The sequence below is a fragment of the Pangasianodon hypophthalmus genome, chromosome 6 (genome assembly GCF_027358585.1).
Source record: "Pangasianodon hypophthalmus isolate fPanHyp1 chromosome 6, fPanHyp1.pri, whole genome shotgun sequence".
In the NCBI taxonomy this organism is placed as follows: Eukaryota; Metazoa; Chordata; class Actinopteri; order Siluriformes; family Pangasiidae; genus Pangasianodon; species Pangasianodon hypophthalmus.
Genome location: NC_069715.1, coordinates 26439710 through 26459317, shown reverse-complemented (window position 1 = coordinate 26459317; position 19608 = coordinate 26439710). Strand labels below are relative to the sequence as shown.

The following is a 19608-nucleotide window of genomic DNA, read 5'->3' as shown; positions in this document are numbered from 1 at the left end:
CGTAACATCAGAGTATATTATTCACAGTTGCTGATAACACCCACATCAGGCTGAACAAACTCAGCCAACCTTAAGTCTGTTGACATCAAGCTGTTCTCCCCCCCCCCCCCCCCCCCTTTTTTTCTGTAGTGTTGTCAGTGTGTCTTAATTAAGGCTCTGTCAGGCATGGATGAAGGTGTGAAATGGAGTGTGTTCCTCTGCCAACTGTGTCCTACTTCTGCAGTTCAAAAAAAAAATCAGGCTGAAATCAGGACACCGTGACTTGAATAGCATCCTCCAGTGAATTTGGCCACTTGAGACTTTTGGGAACATGATGCAAGGTATATGCATGAAGTGTGTCCCAACTGGAAGCAAGCTAGAGATTGGTTCAAAGTAAGGACAGTGTGTTAGAGTGGCCGGGTAAAGCTAACTGATCCGCAAGGTTTCGGTGCCTCGGTGGTGAGCTCAGCCAAAGTTCAGCAGAAATGTTCACAATGTGTGTAGCTACAGTTACACAGTGTCTCCATTATTATATGCTGGCTTGTGTATTTCCAACTGGATGCATTTCTTAGTTTACGGCTACAATTGGATGCAAACTTGTGCTATGGGGTAGGATTATGATTCCCAAAGCTCTTTTTATATACTGCACTGGGTATTTTGTACTTTCCCTGTACTAACACTCTTTACTTTGCTCCTGAGTTGTTTTCTAAATAGTTTTTGCCTCAAATACATTAAAAAGGAAACAAAAAGGTAAAGAATGTGCTGAGTCTCTTCAGGATTGAGATTCTGAACCACTCAAGTTTGAGTTCCATTCAGCTGTTTTTATGTTAATTCTGAATTTTGGTTATAAGAAATGCTTCAGCCCTAATTGAAAGGCTTTCAGACTTCAAATAATAACTGAAGCTGATGTGTGGATGGAGAGAATATGTGAGAAAAAACGTGATGGAAACAGATCTCTGGAATAAATGATCACTAGCAAGTTTGTGCTTCAGTCCCAGCATGAATGTGTGTTGTATGTCTCCTGATCATGTAGTTGCTTTCTCTTTAGAATATTTCCATTAGAGTAGTTGATGGAGTAACACGACATGGTTTGTGAAGGACTACATACACATTTTGGTCAGGAACTGCTGGCCAATTGGTCACCCCTAGAAGTGTGGGTGGGTCTAAAGAGCAACGTTGCCAACTTAGTGATTTTTGGCTCTTGATTTGGTGACCTTTAATGACTTTATTTCAAGAAATGCTATTGACAAATCTAGTGATTTTTTGAGCAGATGTCAGCGACTCTCCTGAGATACGGCTCTCCAGCTCACATCATAGCTGCTGGTTATATGAGTTTAGGAAGCAGGTTTAGTTGATTCACAGCACGTGTGTAAACTTTGACCGAGTTGTTCCCAATGACCTGTTTCTGATCACCATTCTTTCCCAACAACCAATCACTGATCACCATTGTTTCCCAATAACCAAATTTAATTCAGATGATTTCATCATTATGCAAATTAGTTTATGACATCATCTGGTCAGATCTTAAGGCTTGAGTGTGCATTAGCTACTTTCCCTTGAAAAGATTTAGCAGCACTGATTCAGACACTGTGTGATGCTAGCAGAGTTAAGAAAACATTATGGATAATAAAGAAATGTTATCCAAAGACTAGCTGCTATTGATTTTTTTTCAAAGGTGCTGAAATTTTCACATTGTGAGAGCAATCCTGTCCTTTACGAGAGGAATTTTAGTACTTAAGTACTACTTGAACTCTCAAAAAGACCAATGTGGACCTTCCTTAAATGGCCCCTTATTGTACGTGTTTGGTGCCTGACTTGTGCTGCAGTGCTTGTATCTATACTCGAGAAACTCTAAAATTCTGTTTCATGTCCTTTATGTACCCCACCTGCACTATAGACTTTACACCATTTAGCCTTAGTGCCAAGAGGCACAATGATGGCTCTAACAAGTTCCTGGAAAGCAGAAACTCACATTAGTAGGGTGTGAAACACCGCCACTTGATTCACTTCACCTTCCATAGAGAAAAGTTAGGGATGTGACAGTTCATCTTATTACTGTGTCAGCTAGGCTGTGTTACCTGCGTGAATTGACTTCTCAGCCTTCCTAAAGGGAGAAACAGCCGAGCTCTCCTTTCCCAAAACAATTACTCTCTAATCTGCTGCACCGGATGAGAATTAGCACTTTAATCAGGCCTGTGGCAGCCCTCAGCTTCACCCTGCTTATATTATATTAGCTGTCAAAGCCAATGACCTCTCTGTGACTTAGTGACTCGGTCCCGATCCGCCAGCAGGGATGAGATAATGCTGATCCTCCTCTGGCTGTCATCGCGAACTAGCTGCTCTTTAATGGTGGCCTTCATGGTCGTCGCTGAGAGGATGTGATTGGAGAATGCTGACAGTAGAGCAAATGCCTTCACGTCATTTTGCTGTAGCTGTAACTTCATTTATTAGCCAAGACTGCAGTGCAGCTAGAGTGAGTCACCTCTGTGGCTAAGCACAAGGACGAGTTCATAATTTGGTGTTTGGAGGAGTTCTTTTATTAGCTTGTAAAACGCAACATGGGTCAATGCTGCAGTCAACAAACTAGTGGCTGTGTTTCGCTTAAATTCTCCTTGTCATTGTCCCATGGTGAACACCAACAATGCCAAGTGATCATAATACGTGTATTTCTTTACTTATTCATTCATTCTTTCATCCAATGGAAGGTTCACATGGCATCCGGTTGAATATATCAGGACTGGGATGCTGCGGGACCCAGCAAAAAACGTTTTTACATTCATTCCTTCATCATTAGTTTACATTAGGCTACTAGTTTGTATATATTTTCTCAAATAGAAACTACTGAATTTCTTAGAAAATACCATGGGCAGGTTTCATTAATTGAGGCCTGGGCCTGGTTGTCTAGCATGTTTTCTCTGTTGGTGTTATTTTGTATCTTTATTAGCTAGAGCAGTGAACACACTGTGGGGTCCTTATTGGCACAAAGAGAAAGAAAAAGCCTTCATTTGCACGTTTGATCCAGGTGTGTTTTCTGTGTGCTCGTGTCCACTCCACTGAGGAATGCTTCTTTCTCTCTCTGCTTTGTTATTAGGAAATGTCTCTGTTGTTACTTCTAAAGTCCTAGAGTAATGAGAGTTTAAAGCTCAATACTGGTTAATCCTACAGCAATCATCCCAAAGACTTGTGTGCTAATTTACCTTTTCTTCCAGTGCAGTTTTCCTGGAGCACTTTCTTCCTGTTTCCTTCATTTTCTTTTCCTGTCACTTCCTGTTTTCTAACATCGTACTGTTGTGCCCTTCACCTAACCTTGTTGTAACTGATCTACAGCATTTTCCTTCACTCATTCACAATCTTCCTCTTTTCCTTCTCTTCCTTCCCTTATCTTCTTCCTTTCCCCATGTTCTTTCTTTCTTTCTTTCTTTCTTTCTTTGTCTTCTGAAATTTATTTCTATCTTTTCTTTTTTATAATTTTTGCTCTCTCCATTGCTTTCTTTGCTTTTCTGTCCATTCTTCGTTCCATATTCTTTTGTGCATCTTTCTTTCTTTCTTTCTTTCTTTCTTTCACTTTTTGCTCTCTTTACTCTCTCTCTCTTTCTTTCTTTCATTCACGTTTTGCTCTCTTTATTCGCTCTCTTTTTGTTAAAACTTTTTTATTTTGCTATATCTTTCTTTTGCATTTTGCTCTCTGTCTCTCTCTCTCTCTCTCTCTCTCTCTCTCTCTGTTCTTCTGCCTCCCTGCAGTAGAGATTAAAGTGATAAAGGACCTCCCGTGGCCTCCTCCTGTTGGCCAGCTCAGCACTACGTCCCCCCTGGTGGAGGTGGTTGAGGCTCCTCCTGCTCCTCAGCAGGCGTCCCAGCTCTCACCTGGACAGAGCGCCTCAGGCTGTGAGCAGCACCACCAGGGTGGGTCTGACCCTCAACTTCATTCCTCCATCCCTCCATCTCCAATAACATAGTGAACGGCTGCTTCATTCTCTGACCATCACCAATAAACTGGGGAAAAACAGCTGAAAGGATAAGAGTTGGACCTGCTCAAGTCTATGTGGCCTGTTCTTATGACATTGTGATATGATATTTCATTTTGATGTAAGATTGATTGTAGGTGTTTCTCATCTCATACTTCAGATTGTATCTTTTATAGTGACTCCAAACGCTTATAAAAAGTTTCCTTAGGGACTCTTTGGCTGGTTAAAAGTCAGTTAGCTTTTTACAGAGGTTCTACTTTTTCTGAAGGTGAAGCACGGTTCAGGATACTACACAGAACCTTTAAATGTTCCCCCAGTGGGGCAAACCAAACAGCCCTTACGGGTGCAAGATGGTGTATATAGTGACTTATACCACAGTGCTGTTGAATTCTTGATTCTGATTAGTCAGAAGGTGTTTACTACACAGCAGCTCTCACAGTAGTAGCAGGTACAAGACAAAATGTAGGTTTATATTAATCACTTGTTCTAAAACGTTATCATCTCTATAGTAACAGCTGTTTCACAGAGACTTGTATGGTGGATGTGCCATAGCATTTGCATATAAGACTAATAATACACAATTTTTAAAAATGTGTTGTTATTTAACAAAGATGAATGTGTAGTCATTGGTATGGTGAAGTATTCTGTAAGGACATGTTTATTTAACATTTATGGAAGGAATCTCCAACATCAGAGCCTTGTACCAGTTTTCAACCATGGGAAAATCTTCAGGACAGAGGACTTTGTGGTTTCTTTGTAACATGACAAGCTAAAGTTTTTGTCTTTTTAACTTCAAAAGAGGAAAAAAGAGGCTACAGCTGCTATGACGCAAGTAATAACAGGAACTAACATTAAACGTAGCTCTAAACGGTTAAAAAACACATTCATTACTAAATGAAAAATTGCAGTTTGAGGCAAATCCCCATGGTATAAGAGGAGTAAAACACTTCTGGCTATGCTGTTATAAGAAAATAATCTACTTCAGAGTGATATCACACAGGATGTGTGTTTTATTCCATACATAGCCAGAATCCTTAAAAAATGTATGTATTGTAGGGGCTAGCAACTTGTACAATAATGTTGAACCTTATAAAATTTTGCTTATTTGTTTGAAAAAAAAAGCATCACTGCAGTGTTTTTGTCATATTCTTTTGTGAGGTAAATCTCCATTAATATTGAACAGATGACAGTTAAATGCTATTACATTATAAAATACTAGAGCCAATCAGGTTCCAATATGCAAATTCCCCCCCATGCAGAATCTGCATTTTCCAATGCCACCTATTTGTGTAATGACAATTTGAACAATTTTTTATTTAATGAATTTGGAGAAGAAAAAAAAACATTGTATTCAAAACAAGTTTTTCTGTGACTGGATGAAGTAGCTGTGAACATATGTCCCTCCTATGTTCAGATAAAGTTAATGGGCTGCTGTGTGATTAATGTTCTTCTCTGATAGTAAACACCTGCTTCCTCTGAGGCAGAAAATCACCAGGCATCAGTGTTACTGATATCAGCTCGTTTACTTTAATGGCATTTGGCTAACCTGTACAGTGTAATTGCCGATAAGGGTGACCCAAGCCTTTTGGTAACATTGTCCCTTATCTGTTTTTTTTTTTTTTTTTGAAAGAACATTTGGTGTTATTGGCGGAAACTCAGCCACCTCCACTGTAATATGATATTAAACTTCCAGACGGCCCCGCTGTTGTGCTTTCAGCATGCAGGGAAAATACACTTCCAGCGATTTCCCTCAGGAGATTCCAGCCTTTTCCACTGCCCCAAGACATATGATCTGAAACAGTTGTGTACCAGATGTCTTGTCCTCACGTGAAACCGAGCTTCTGTGTGTAACCTCTTGTTATAAATATGTTTTTAGAGTTGTATTCTGTGTAAAAAAATGTTTCTTTTATTAATCGTGGCCTTCATTTGATCTTACTGTCAGAACCTGACGAGAGAAAAATCCCTCTGAATGCGCCGTGTCGTGTCGACCTTGGAGACTACACTAAATCAAGATTTATGTGGCAGAAGGCAATGGAATAGTATCCGTTTCTTTGAGTGATGCGTGGGGATTTAAGCATGTCGGCTGGCTGTAAGTTAACCTTGATTGATCTGGGCCAAAGGCCAGTTTGAGAGATTAGGAGTAAGTTGATCTATGTCTCTCTACCTCCTCAGAGGAAATACAGGAGTAGTAGGTTCAGCTCAGGAAGATGCGTGACAGTTCAGTGAATATTGCATTCATTCTATGATCAGTTTTTATTCTGTAAAAAATGCAGAATGGTGACAAAAACATTGCCATCCCTTGATATTTTCCCTTCTCTTTTTTGCTTACCCTTGGATAGGGATGCATCTATAGCATTTCTTTCAGAGAGAATACGAATATATGTGTGGGTTTTTTGGTATCTCGTTGATATTGATACAGATACTAATACTGATACCGAAATGAGTAACCTACTTAGTATTATGTTGTATTCATCTAGAGGATTTAACTTGTAATTCCCGACCTCCGACCAAGAAAAACCAAAGAAACTCGGAATTCCTCCTCAGAGTTCAGCACATGATGTCAATTCAACATGGCTGCTCACATCAGCATCAGCAGTAAACAAAGTAGCACCTCTTGACTTTAAATGAGTTGTACTGTATATACAATTATTTGCTTTAGCTCAATCAACATACAGACATAATCGCTTGTTAAACCTATAACACTGACTATACTCAGTATATTCACTGATTTGAGGAGTAAAATATACATCATTTATCCCAGTTACCTGGCTAGCTTGTTGCTAACAAAAGATGAGCATGGAGGCGTTGATGTTTTTCCCCCACTTTGTACCTCAAATGCATGGAGGTTGAAAGTGACGTCCGAGCTCCAATTTCCCACTTCCTTGGTACATCGAATGCACTGTTTGTTTCACCAGTTTAAATATGAAAACTGCACGTTTTCATATGCTTCGGCTCTTGTTCATTTTATAATGTTAGCTAGTTGATATTAGTTGATGAAGTGCATTCTCTAGCTACATTAGTTACCTTGGATCGTGTAGGGTTGCAGTGGAGAAGAGTGGTGTTTTATTTCACTCCAGAAAAGCTCTTCTGTACAGCTGTACGTAAAGTATGTTCTATTGTCATCATCGTGTTGGAATCCCTCTTTGTCAAGAGCAGCTAAATGTCGGGAATTATGTACATTTACTGTAGACAGTGTTATTTTCTGCTGCAGTGTTGTTGATACTGAGCAAGGTATCAATCTGACATCACTATCGGTATCAGTGCATCCCTATTCTTGGTACGATGCATAGGAGTAGGATGATGTACTGTAATCCTTATACTTTATCAATATCGATAATGATGTCACAAAAAAACAGCCGTCTTAAGTTATATGTAAAAATGGTAGCAGTTTATTTAACCACATCAGCTACTGCAGTTGTATATAAGACTTAACCTTGTTTTTCTTTGAAAATGTGAATTAAGCAGAGTTAGATCCTAGCAGTTTGATAGAAAATATAGTTTATTTTCAGATACAACAGGCCAAAGTAGGCTTGCAGTGCTACAGCGGCACATCTCCTCTAACCCTCATTTGGCTTGAGCTTTTTTTATAGCACTGATCATTCTGTTCTGGTCAGGTGTGAAATAAACATGCTTGATGAGTCAGTGCTAGACATTAATTTCTGTCAGATGAGGGGCTGTGAAATGCTTTTCCTCTGAAAGGGAAATTGTAGCCATCAGTTGTAGTAGAATTATAATTGTGGATAAAATAATGGAATCAACCTACAGGTCACATTTTGGTGGTATATCTATGATTGGATGGTATTACTTTCTCACTTATGCCATCTGTTGTGAAATATTTGTGTATCTTCTTTGTGATAAAGCTCTTGCATTCAAGCAGTAAAGATTTAACACAGGTTGAGGAAGATTCTAGCAGAATTCTTTGCCCAAGAATCTGAATGTTTGCATCACCGATGAATATATGAGCATGATTATTGGATCCTGAATTTGTTCATGTGCCTATATGTATATAAGATGAGGCTTTGTACTAGCTTTAGCTTCCATTTTTTTCATTGACTTCTCTCTTATAGTCTCCCAGTGAAGCCTGTATAGAGACAAAATTATAGAATGTATAAGAATGAAATATGTGTGCAAAGGTGACAAAACATAGGTTGTAGAAGTGGTCATTTTCCAACACGAGGTATAATCTCTGCCATCCGAGCTGCACTGAAGTTTTCATGGCCACCTTTGAGTCAAAAAAATATATATTTTTTTTGGACTGGAATTCTCTCAGTGCTGGAGAGAAAAACCCTGACCTTTTTGATTTGGATGTTATTAAAATCACATATTAGCACTTCCAACGGATCAAATACCTAGTGCTAATGCTGCTTGAATAGGACTTAACATACCATAACATACTGCAAATGTAAAATGTGTGACTCTGCAGTTTGTTAAGGCTGAATGAAATGCCCACCCTTTAAATTTAGACCAAAATAAAACCTAGAAATCTACTTTGCCCAACAATTTCAGGACACAGCTATTGAGAGACCGCTTTCATCTTTTCTACAGTAGATGCAGCCACCCCTCCTCATTAGTATAACATGATTTTAATTTTTGAACATTAGTTGACAGGACAGAAATTACATCTGCATATGAATGGCAGACAATCCCTTTGTTTGGCTGAAATGAAAAGCCAGAGTCCTTTGTTTCCTAACACGAATTAATTGTCCAGAATTTCATCTTTTTCTCTCACCGTCATCTCTCAGGCGCGTCTCTATAGAATACAAGGCGCTATCATTAAAGGCGATCCAGATTTCATTTTGAGAACTCAACTGCCAGGCCTCAGTCTGTGGAGGGTTGCTTTGTTTTTTTTTTTTTTCTGAGTCAGATTCATTAGACTGCATGTTGGTGCTGGGAGCAGAAAAATGGCTGCCTAATTCAGCAGAGATTTCATCCTCTTTGTCTGAGTACTGTGTATTATTTTAGAAGTCGTTCAACATGGCTCTTTCGAATATGTCACTGAAATGTGAACTGAATTCATGAGGTAAAGCGGTTTGGTAAGATGTGACCAGCATAGCAACGAGATGGTGACTTGTTAATCATGTTAGCAGTCAAACGGGGAATACTTAATTGCAGCCCAGTAATACTGAGATGAATTACAGATGCCCTTCCCTACTGAGTAGTGCTCTGGTGTGATGGAAGTGCCATTAGTAAATGAGAATTAATTAGCAGGCTTAATAAGGAAATGTGCTCATGGAAGCCTAGTTCATCTCTTTCTGTGTCTTAATGTATTGTATGTTGGAGATATCAAATCATGAGACGTGTGGATATTTGTGCATGTTTGTTAACTACTAACAACTGTTATACTTTTTTAATTTCAACTAATTTTTTTAAATAGCCAACTAGTTGTCTTTTTTTACCACTATGTTCAACTCCAGCCTCAGCAGCATCCAAAATCGAGTCTGAATCAGCCTCATGGAGCTGCCATGCTGCGATATTGCCTTTTATTGGCTGTGGAAAGACCGTGTTTACCTTCTGATTTGCTCATCATAAATTTTGAGGAAGTTCAGAACTCCTGCTCTTGAAAATGCCTTTAGCTCTGAATTTAATATGGAATTTTAAAACATTTTTTATTACTTACTGTACAAGATTTTTATATTAGGATCCAATGGTTACGTAAATGTCACTCAAACTGTCTTGCAAAGTGTCTCATTTCCTGCATATGCTTAGTGTCAGTACATAGCTAATCATGTGACCTTTCATAGAGAATGTAAACCACTGTAGAAGAAACATTACCGATATACTGTTTAATGGTTTATGGGAAATATGGATGTGGAGGTTTTTGGAACATTTCCAACAAATGAACTGGCTTTTTTCACATAAAAGGTTTAAATACTTATATTTTATTAAATATAATAATAGCAAAACTAGATATTAGATATTAATAGCAAAACAACAAAAATATCAGGCCAAAGGTTTGCATACCTTCTTCCTGAATGTAATATAAATATTGTATAGTAATATTCTTTATACAGCAGTGCTTTTGAGTTCTCTGATTGATCATAATGTGACAGTGAGAAGGACATTTTTGGAAGGAGTCTCCAGTGTCAGTGCTTTTTAACAGTCAAAGGTAAAGCTGTAACTTTGTTTTCGGACGAAGGAAAGTCTTCAGGAAGGAGGACATTCCTTCCTACAATTAACTTAGAGAAAAAAAGAGAGGCTGGTGAGGGAACGATTGTTTATAGCTATTATAATGCAAAGCGATAACACTAACAAACTTGTTTCGCAGGCATTCCACAGCATAAAATGTAACTATAAATGGATAAAAGTACCTTGTGTCATTTATTAATAAATAAAGAAATTCTTAACATTTAACTATTGGCAAATGCAATATAAGTGGAATAAAACACTTTGGGGCAAGCTTTTATTAGAAAATAATCATCCTGTCATTGATTATCTTCCTCTAACAGCACAGACCATTGTGTTCTGTTCCTTACAGGAAATATAGTTTGGGAAAAACATTCTGAGGGAAAATTTCTGAGGGATTTTGTACATTTGGGATGTGACATGAAACTTGTTGTGTGTTATAAATCAGCCCTCATAATTGATGGATAAATTATGCTACTTCATTATAAATTTATTAAAAATTCATTCAGAGCAATTATAGACCCAAGTTAGCATAATATTTTTTTTCCCTGTGCTTAGAATTTTTTTCCTATGCTAAGCTTGACACTTGCATTGCCCATGAGGAAAACAGGAAATAAGCAGTTCAGAAAGTCAAATGATGATCCTTATCCTCCTTATTTGGCCACATAATTGATTTGACATTTGAGCTGAATCCATTAAGTCTCGGCATTAGTTTCTGTCCCTGGCTTGTGGAGATACTGCAGACAGCCAAGTGATTGCGATACCTGACCTCTGTGTTATCGTTTCCCACCACTGTGAAGCCTGAAAGATGGCTCTGGTGGGTGGGGCTTATAGCCATCCTTCATTCTTTGACGGACAGCTTGATCTGATAAAGGGATTCCATTTCCTCTCAGTCACATACACTTGACACCTTAAATAAACAGACTCCTATATGACAACAAATGTTCACTAATCTTACTTACCAGTATACTTCTGTCTATATTCTACCATGTCCTTCAGTTTGTATCTGTGACTCACATACACTGTCGATCTTCCACTTCTATCCCAAAACTCATTCCAGTCTTCAGTCATTCCCTCTGTCTATTCTGTAGGGATCAGGAGAAAATAAGTCTCTCTGTGAAATACCGCATAAGTTTAATACTAACATTGCTTTAGCTGTTGTCACAGAAATGATGCCAATCTCACGAGCGGTTGTCTCGCCAACAGAAGCTCTGATTTGGTGGAAAAAAGGATGAAAAAAGAAGACTCTGGAGAGAAAATAGAATGAAGACTCCAGATTTAAGTGTTGTCAGGGACGGCTGACACTGGGAGAGAGAACGAGAATGAGAACACTGAAGTGTCAGGGAAGGTTGAAATTGAGAGCGAGGCAAAGAATGAAAACAGTGAACTGTCTCCCCTGTGTCTAAAGGGTTGTCACAGATCGAGTGCTTCACTGCGTTTTAAGCCGCTTTCTTATAAGCCTGATATAAAGATGGTCATTCACTCTTGTGTTTTCATTACATTCCAGATTTATGAGGTCATCCTGCTGGCAAGCTGTAAATCTAAAGCAAATAAGTTTGTACTCTGCAAACTGGGTGCTGAAATGCCACCTCACAGCATGCAGACGTATCCTTGATAAAAATATCTGGGTTCTCTGCGGTCTGCCGGATAAGCTTTCGACCATGAAATACCTAAACATCAAATATATGTGCCGGCCTGGGAAAACCCTTCATATGGTCAAATGACATTTTCTACTGTATATACTTCCGCAAAATACAGATTTCCCTGAAATGAAATGTGTCTGCCTTTGTAATGTATCTCAATCACAAGTAAGGTTATAGGTACGTTTTAAAGAATTCTTACAGCATCGTCCACATCAGTCTCATCACCTGAGGTAAAAGTCACTTGTGGCATTTAAACAGAAACTTTGTTGTCTCTTCACTCATGGGAACATAATCGTTGATTAGTCTGTTTTGATGATGAGCTGAAGGTGCAGGAGCATTGCAGACATTTTGATAGCACTTTGAGATTATCAGACAGCCAAGGCAAGATTAAAGTAAGTAAATATAAAACAATAAATCAATATATAAAAACATTTCTATTTTACTTTTGTAAAATATATTTTACGTTTTAAAGTAATAAAAAACAAGTATTTTTTGTTTGTATTTTTGGCTGTTTTCCAGAATTCAGCCACACCTCATTGGTTTTCCCAGACTGGCACACATTTTTTAATTTTTTTCAATATTTCCAGAAAAAGCAAGTAGAGACTCTCGGAACTGCTCTACCCCACCGTAATCTCACAGGAAGTCAATTCTGTTGCATTACTAGCAGGAACCATCAGGTCCTGCAGCCATTAAAAGGTCCGGGGATGTTTGCGTGCTGATATATGAACAAAAGATGCTTGATTTCAGACATCTAAGAAAGGTCTGGTCTCAGCCTCAGATCCTCCACGCATGGGCTAGAAAGTGCCTAATTTATTTTTTTTTTTTTTTACACTTTTCTAGTCCCAAGCTTCAGTATCTTTACATATGTTTACGTACTTCTGTGCACTGCAAGAGCTTTTCAAAGCAAAATATAATCAATGGACTGAAAAGAAATCCACAGAATGCCAGTTAACTCGCTCTTTCTGAAAAAGTAGGCGGCCTTTGGCCATGTTTATTGATGAAATACACCAGACTCCATAGCAAATACTAGAAGTCTGGCTTATAAGACTAGGGAAGGTCAGGAGGAGAGTGTGCTCAGTGCTGGTTAGGGATCTCAAAGCATGACCTGCTCAATCGGAAACCAAATGCTCTTCTTAATTATCTGCTTCGCTCTTTCACTCTTCTCTAGGGTTCTTCATAAGGTCCAGTTTACTGTTAGTTAAATGTCATGAGTAAATTCACAACGATCACAGACTTTTGGGTGGGAAATATTATGGCAAATTCAACTTTGGCGACATGCAAATTTGCATAATTGATCAACAGCACAACTGCTTTGTTGATGTCTGAAGAAACTCTTGTGTTGCAGTGCAGAAGATGCTTAATTGAGAAATATTGAGTGTATATATTATTACTTTAAGCTCAGACTATACATTATTCCATAAAAGAGGCACATTCGATGCAGTCATTTGGGAGGCTTGTTTAGATGGTATGATGTTTTATATCTTTAACGTTTGTGTGTTTTTACTGTTTATGGTTGGCAAGTTAGTTTGCTTGCTGGCAATCAACTCGGACAGGTTCCCAAGCAAGGTAATTACCTACAAGCTCCTAATGTTCAAAACTTTCAACATACTATGTAGGACTTGGACTTCTGCTTCTTTTCTCCAAAGATTCTTCATCTCACCTCAATATTGCTAGCCACAGCTAAGATGTTAAGCTATTAATTTCATTTGAGATCTTGGCCTCATTTGCGTTGTGCATGGTGGTTGCAGTGCAGCAAAATCGGCCTCATGTGTGATCTCAGCTTTCTCAACAGTTTAACAGTTTTAATTAATCATAATCAAATCTATTGCATCACTATTGTTAGATGCAAGAAATGATGGTGCTCAGAGAAATCTCCACAAAAACGTGATGGTGCACAGAGAAATCTCCACAAAAAGGTATTATTTATAGACCTGTACCATCCTTTCGTAAAATTTTAGACAATGAAATTGAGGTTTTGGTAGCCATGGAGAAGTTGTCCAAGTTCTGTTAGGGTGGATAACCAGGGGATCCAATGATGTGAGGAATAGGCCAGTTTGATCAAAATATGTAGGTGGAAAACATACATTTTGTCCTGGGCCCAGACATTCATGGTGGGCCTGTTGGTAGTGAATATAATTGTGTTTACAAAGTGATTGTAGCTTGTGAGGAAAAATGCTATGCAGTCTGTAGTCAGTATCCAATGTTAGCCAGCTTATTAGTGACATGAAATGAATGCTAACTATGTTATTAACTTAGTCAATAAACTGTTTTCTATCCATTGTTTGTCTGCATCATTTGTTATTAAGGAACATGCTTTATGGTGGTGTAAATATTCAGATATAAGAATCCAACTAATGTAATATTGAGGAGCAGAAATATGCAAATATGTGTATGTAAATATCCTCATTTAAAAAAATTGTCGCAAATAGTGACACGGTTTGGGGAAAAGCAGTCTTCATTCTAAAGATGACAAGTTTAACTGTCATCTTACATATTGCAATTAAAGCATGTTAATAGTATTCAGTGGGTTCTTCTCCAAGTATTGGACCATAATTATTTGAGAGTATGTCTGTAAAATCAGATAATATGTACATTATTGCAACTTTTATCTCTATCTGTTGTTATAAAATTATTCACTGTAAATTGTCTGTAAAAAAAAAAAAAAAGTTTCCTTCTAAAACTCTCACTTTCTGAAACACGTACTGTTGTAGTACAGTAGGGAACTAGCTGATTCTCTCTAATAATCTCTAAAGTCCTGTATAATACCAGGATAAATATAATTTTATTTTAATTTTAAAATATAATTTTTAGTAAGTCAAGTGTATTTAGTAATCTCAATTTATGGCATAGCTGGCTGCTACTATCTTACTAGCTTAAACATCACATGCTCTTTTGCTAGCAAAGCAAATTAGCTGTATCTTCCATGCTAGTTAGCTAACACATCGAGCCCAGTGTGAGGGGAAAAAATGACAGGTAAATTTTACCAGACGGTATATCTTTTTTTAATACAACGTAAGAGAACATTTCTGCAACCGGACAAATGTTAAAACCACTGTTAAAAGTTAAAAACCAGTGAGAAACAGACAGCAGCCTTAATTCCCCTAGTTATTTTCCTCATTCTTCTCCTGTCCCATTCTCACACATACACATGAGTTCTGTTATGCCTATTGTGATCCTGTTGTGGCTTGACATTTATGACAGCACTGAGATGCTGAAAACAGTTTTGCCAGTAAGTTTCCATAGCAACTGACCATTTACTATAAAAAAAAAAAAAAAACGTACTTCACTCACTAAACGAAAACTGGGAGTGTCTGTCAGTCTCACAGCTTCAGGCGTTTATACAGCTGTCACATACACATTAGAGACCATTAAAAATATACACGTGTCATTTCCCTTTGTGAATAATCTGACCATGTAATGCTTTAATGCTTTTTGTTAACTGCCTTAGGTTAAAGTGGGAATATTGTAAATGGAGGTGCCTTGATGACAAGATTTAGACTGTCGCATAGTGACTGAATTGTAAGGAATAAAACACTTGGTGTGTGCTGTTGCAGAAAAATGATTCCTGAGGTTTTTTTTTTCATCAGCATTCCCTGAAGTGTTTTATTTCTCTTATACCGCAATTTGCCATTTGATTAATGAATGGCACATCATGCTTTTTAACCATCTATAGTTCCTGTTATCACTTATGTTATAAGTTAATAAGTTGTTGTTTTTCCTCTTTTGGCTGCTCCAGTTAGGGGTCGCTACAGCAGATCATTGGTATTTGATTTGGCACAGTTTTTACACTTCATACCCTTCCTAATGCAACCGTCCCCAATTTTATCCGTGCTTGGGACCGTGGCTGGAACTGCACTGTGTTGTGCAACCCCGGTGGCTGGGGTTGCTTCCCTGGACAGGATTCGAACCCAGGCCACGATGTTTAGAGCGCCATGGCCTAACGACTAAACTTCCAGGGACCCTTATAAGCTAATAAGTTTATAAGGCAAAAAAAATCAAGAATGCGCAAAGTCCTCTGTCCTGAAGACAGCGATGGTGGAAAAAAGCGCTGACACTGGAGACTCCTTCCATAAATGTTAAATAAACACTTCTTTACAGAAAGCTTCACCATAGAAATAATTACTAATTTTTCTTTGTTAAATAACAACACTGTTTGATCCCCTAATAATTAGTCTTTGCTGTTACAATAGAACTGATAACATACTCGAACGAGCGCATTAATATAAACCTTACACAAAATTAATCAACACCTTCTGACCAATCCGATTCAATAATTCAACAGGGCTGTGGTATTAAAGTAAGTACATATTCTCTTGCAGTGGATAAACTGCTCATTTGAAATGATTGATATGAAATGATTAATATACTTTGTTGTATTCACACAAGACCAGGATTAAAATATTTGCTCTGAAAACTTCTTTTCCCAGAACCTTTTGCATGATAATGCCAGATCAATATGGAGAGCTCAGTGCAAGATGCTCAGACAAACAGATCCTCGTTTGACATTGTGCGAGGATGTGATGTAATACGCTATTTGCCACAAGGCTAAACATTGATTAAGTGCTGTATGGATCTTGAGAGCCTTTTAGAGTAATTACAGTGATGAAGTTTTTAAAGAGAAAAGGAGAGAATCAAATTGCTAATACAAGTTCTGGTGAACAAGGTACATCAGGCTCTTAATACACATTAAAAGTCTGGCATAATAGACAGACACATGCTCATGCACACATTCACAGAAACACACCCTGCAAAGTCTAAGGGAAAGGAAGTGAAGGGGACGTGGAGCATCGTGTGAATAAAACTACTCTTTGAAGGCTGCAGATGGCACACATTATAGCGACAAGAGACTGACAGCCATGTGACTGCAGGCGCTTCCTGTGACCTGTGACCCCTGACCTGTGAGGCAGCACAAATGACTTGTTGCCTTGAGTGTGACTGCAAGAAGTGTAGGCTTTCTCCTGTGATCTTTTTTGCTTTTGCATGAACCACTATTTCAGTATTTCTCACAGAATATAAAAATGTATTAAGGACACTTAATACAGCTAAAAATTATTTGTCAAAGCAGCTCATGTAGTTAATATGATATTCTTCTGCTGTATTGTGTGATGATTCAATGATGATGAAAGCTGTAACTGGTGTCTTTAATAAACATATATGTGAGCAACAATAATACTGTCCAGTATTAAACAGATTAAAAGACATGTTGGTATTTAAGAAAGAAAATGTATAATTATTGATACAGTGAAGTTCCATAAGGAGATGTTTACTTAACATTTATGTAAGGAGTCTCCAGTGTCAGTGTTTTGGAACACTTTGCAGTTTCTTTGTAACATTACAGGCTGCGTTTTTTTTTTTTTTTGTTGTTGTTGTTGTCTTATTAAGTTCAAGAGAGAAATAAGAGAGGCTGGTGAGGGAACAGTTCTTTATAGCTGCTATAACATAAGTGATAACAGGAAGTAACATGTTTCACCTGATGATCCACAACATAGAATATAAGTGATAAAATGATATACATCAAGATTTTTAGGTTTGTTAAACAAAATGGCAGCAAAACAGTAGTGGTACACAAAAAATTACAAATGTACATAGTTAATATGAAAAAATATATTTAAAAAATATTTTTGTAAAGTCCAACCAACTGCTGTTTCTATAAGATAAAATAAGATACAGAAATACGTAATCATGATATTAATATTGTATATATTGCTCTTTTTTAAACTGAAATTAAACTTTAAACATTAAACTTTTTTCTTTAGCTTGTGTGTGTGTGCGTGTGTTTCTGTGTGTGTGTTAGGTGTCGTCAAGTATTGGACAGCTGGTATTAGTTCTCATGCTGGTTGGGAGATAAGAGTGCATTTACAAGCAGAAGTGTGTTTACTGGTTATTCTGCCACACTACGTTCCCACGTCTATCTCAGGTAGCGCCAGGCCGGATCTACGGCCTGCACTATCACACACCTGCCCACTGTACACACACCCGTGGGGCCTGTGGGACGCTTTTAACCTTGACGACTGGCGACAGCATACTCAATGATTAAACACAGACAGTTTTTCTGCCTTTGCTTTGTCTCTCTCTCTCTCTCTCTCTCTCTCTCTCTCTCTCTCTGTGGTATGTGTACACAGTGGTGTCCGATTGATTCCTCTTCTTTTCTTTTGTGTTGAGCAGCTGCTCTTCAAAGCACTGTGGAACAGAAAGGCATCGGGTGTGTTTGTGTGTGGGTGTGTGAGAGGGATAGAGAGAGAGAGAGAGAGAGAGAGAGAGAGAATATATGGCAGAGCTGTGTGTGTCATTTTTATAGCTCAGTGAGAGGGAGTGGAAACAGATCTGTGTCCCACTTTCCTGTGTGATGCCCCCTGCTGGAGTGGCATCACGTCAAGTGCATCTCCTAGTATATGTTGTAGAAGGATATGGCATGCTGCTCTAATGTAGCTACAGCAAAACATTTTTCAAAATAGATTTGAAGAATGATGTTATTACACTACAGAGAATGCTGAAACTACATTAACCACTAGCAAGGTGGTACAGTAGCATTGTTAAATTTTGAATCAAGTAGTTAAACTATTTTAGTGATAGAATACTACATTGTTTCATTTTTATCATTTTTAAAGCTGCATATTGTAGTTTCTGGTTCTGTAATAATAATACAGTTTTAAAGATACCTAACAAAAACCTGTGATTTGTAATATTGACATTAAATGAGCTGCTCTAATTTCTTTATTTTAGATTCTTTTTTATATTTTTGAAGCCCAGAAATAAGCTCCACCCCCACAGTACAGAGCTGCTCAGTTGTGCTCCTTTTCCTTAAAAGGCAACGCATGAGTTGTAGTTTTATTATAGAGGATGGGGTTGGTCAGGTGGAAAGCCACTAAAAATTACAAACTGCTCCTTTAATGTAATATATATATATATATATATATATATATATGCACTGATGCCCTTTTTGCATGTATATATCCCTATGTTATATATTTCTTGCCAGTTTGCTGAAAGCACATTTGACTCAATGTTACTGGCTGCTAACGAGTTCTGACAATGACCTGAGGAAAGTATCATTTTCTCTGCCCTTCTGTGTATTCCTATTTTGACATTATCCCAGATTCTGTGAAATAAATATAAATGAATGAGCACCAGAACCAGACTCATCTCCCAGTTTACATCTGCAAACTTTGCTATTTCTAGTAGTGTCATCATATCAGAGGGCCCTGAGCAGATGCCATGGCAGTACTGATCAAATGTGATGAAACTGGTAAAGACAAGAGAAACAGAGCTGGTGTCAGCTTTACAGCTGCATAGTCTAAAGCTCCGTAGTAGTGATGCAGAGTCAGTCTTTAAGTACAACGCGTCAAATGTTTAGCTAGCTTTGTAAAAAAAAAAAAAAAAAAAAACAGAATCTGATCTTGTATTAAGCTGCTGGTGACATGCTGCATGCTTGCAGTGGTGTAGTGAGGAATTAATAAAATCATGATGTGAGTAGATGTGATCTGTACAATTAAAGTGATAAGAGTGATAAGGTTGGATTTGGTTTAATTATTTATGGCAGTCTACCACATGTGCAATATTAATAATGTTAATAAGCATAGGAAATAAAATACCTTTATGACATTTCCACTGAAAATTATTAAAATAACATGTTAGTAATAGGGAAATAACATCTTGCTAGAATTACACTTATTTTTCTTCTCTTACAGTAGACGTCCAGTACTTCATCAGCTGTCACCTCAATATCCCTGAGCTCACAGAGTAGCTGGCTGGCTAGTAGCTTCTGAAAAAGAAACAGGACATGCATGATCCTGATCAGTTCATCCTGTTTCTCACCATAGTAGCAATAAAATGTGATTAAAGAAACTAATGGAGATGTTTGTTTGATATCTAGGGAGGTTAAATATGACTTCTTTTAC

The 19608-nt window shown here is 37.8% G+C and overlaps 1 protein-coding gene across 4 annotated transcripts in view; it reads left to right on the top strand.

The window, feature by feature from the left end:
- The window catches only part of zgc:158464 (uncharacterized protein LOC791139 homolog), a 145714-nt gene that overhangs the window by 109494 nt on the left and 16612 nt on the right, over nt 1-19608 (top strand). The window contains exon 4 of one of the 4 annotated variants that reach the window (XM_026913597.3): nt 3724-3882. The exons of 2 other annotated variants lie outside the window; for them this stretch is intronic. In XM_026913597.3, the coding sequence (XP_026769398.3) occupies nt 3724-3882 (159 nt within the window). Of the gene's footprint in view, nt 1-3720; nt 3883-19608 lie in introns of all 4 variants that reach the window. One more of the 4 variants, XM_026913596.3, reaches the window with a different exon arrangement.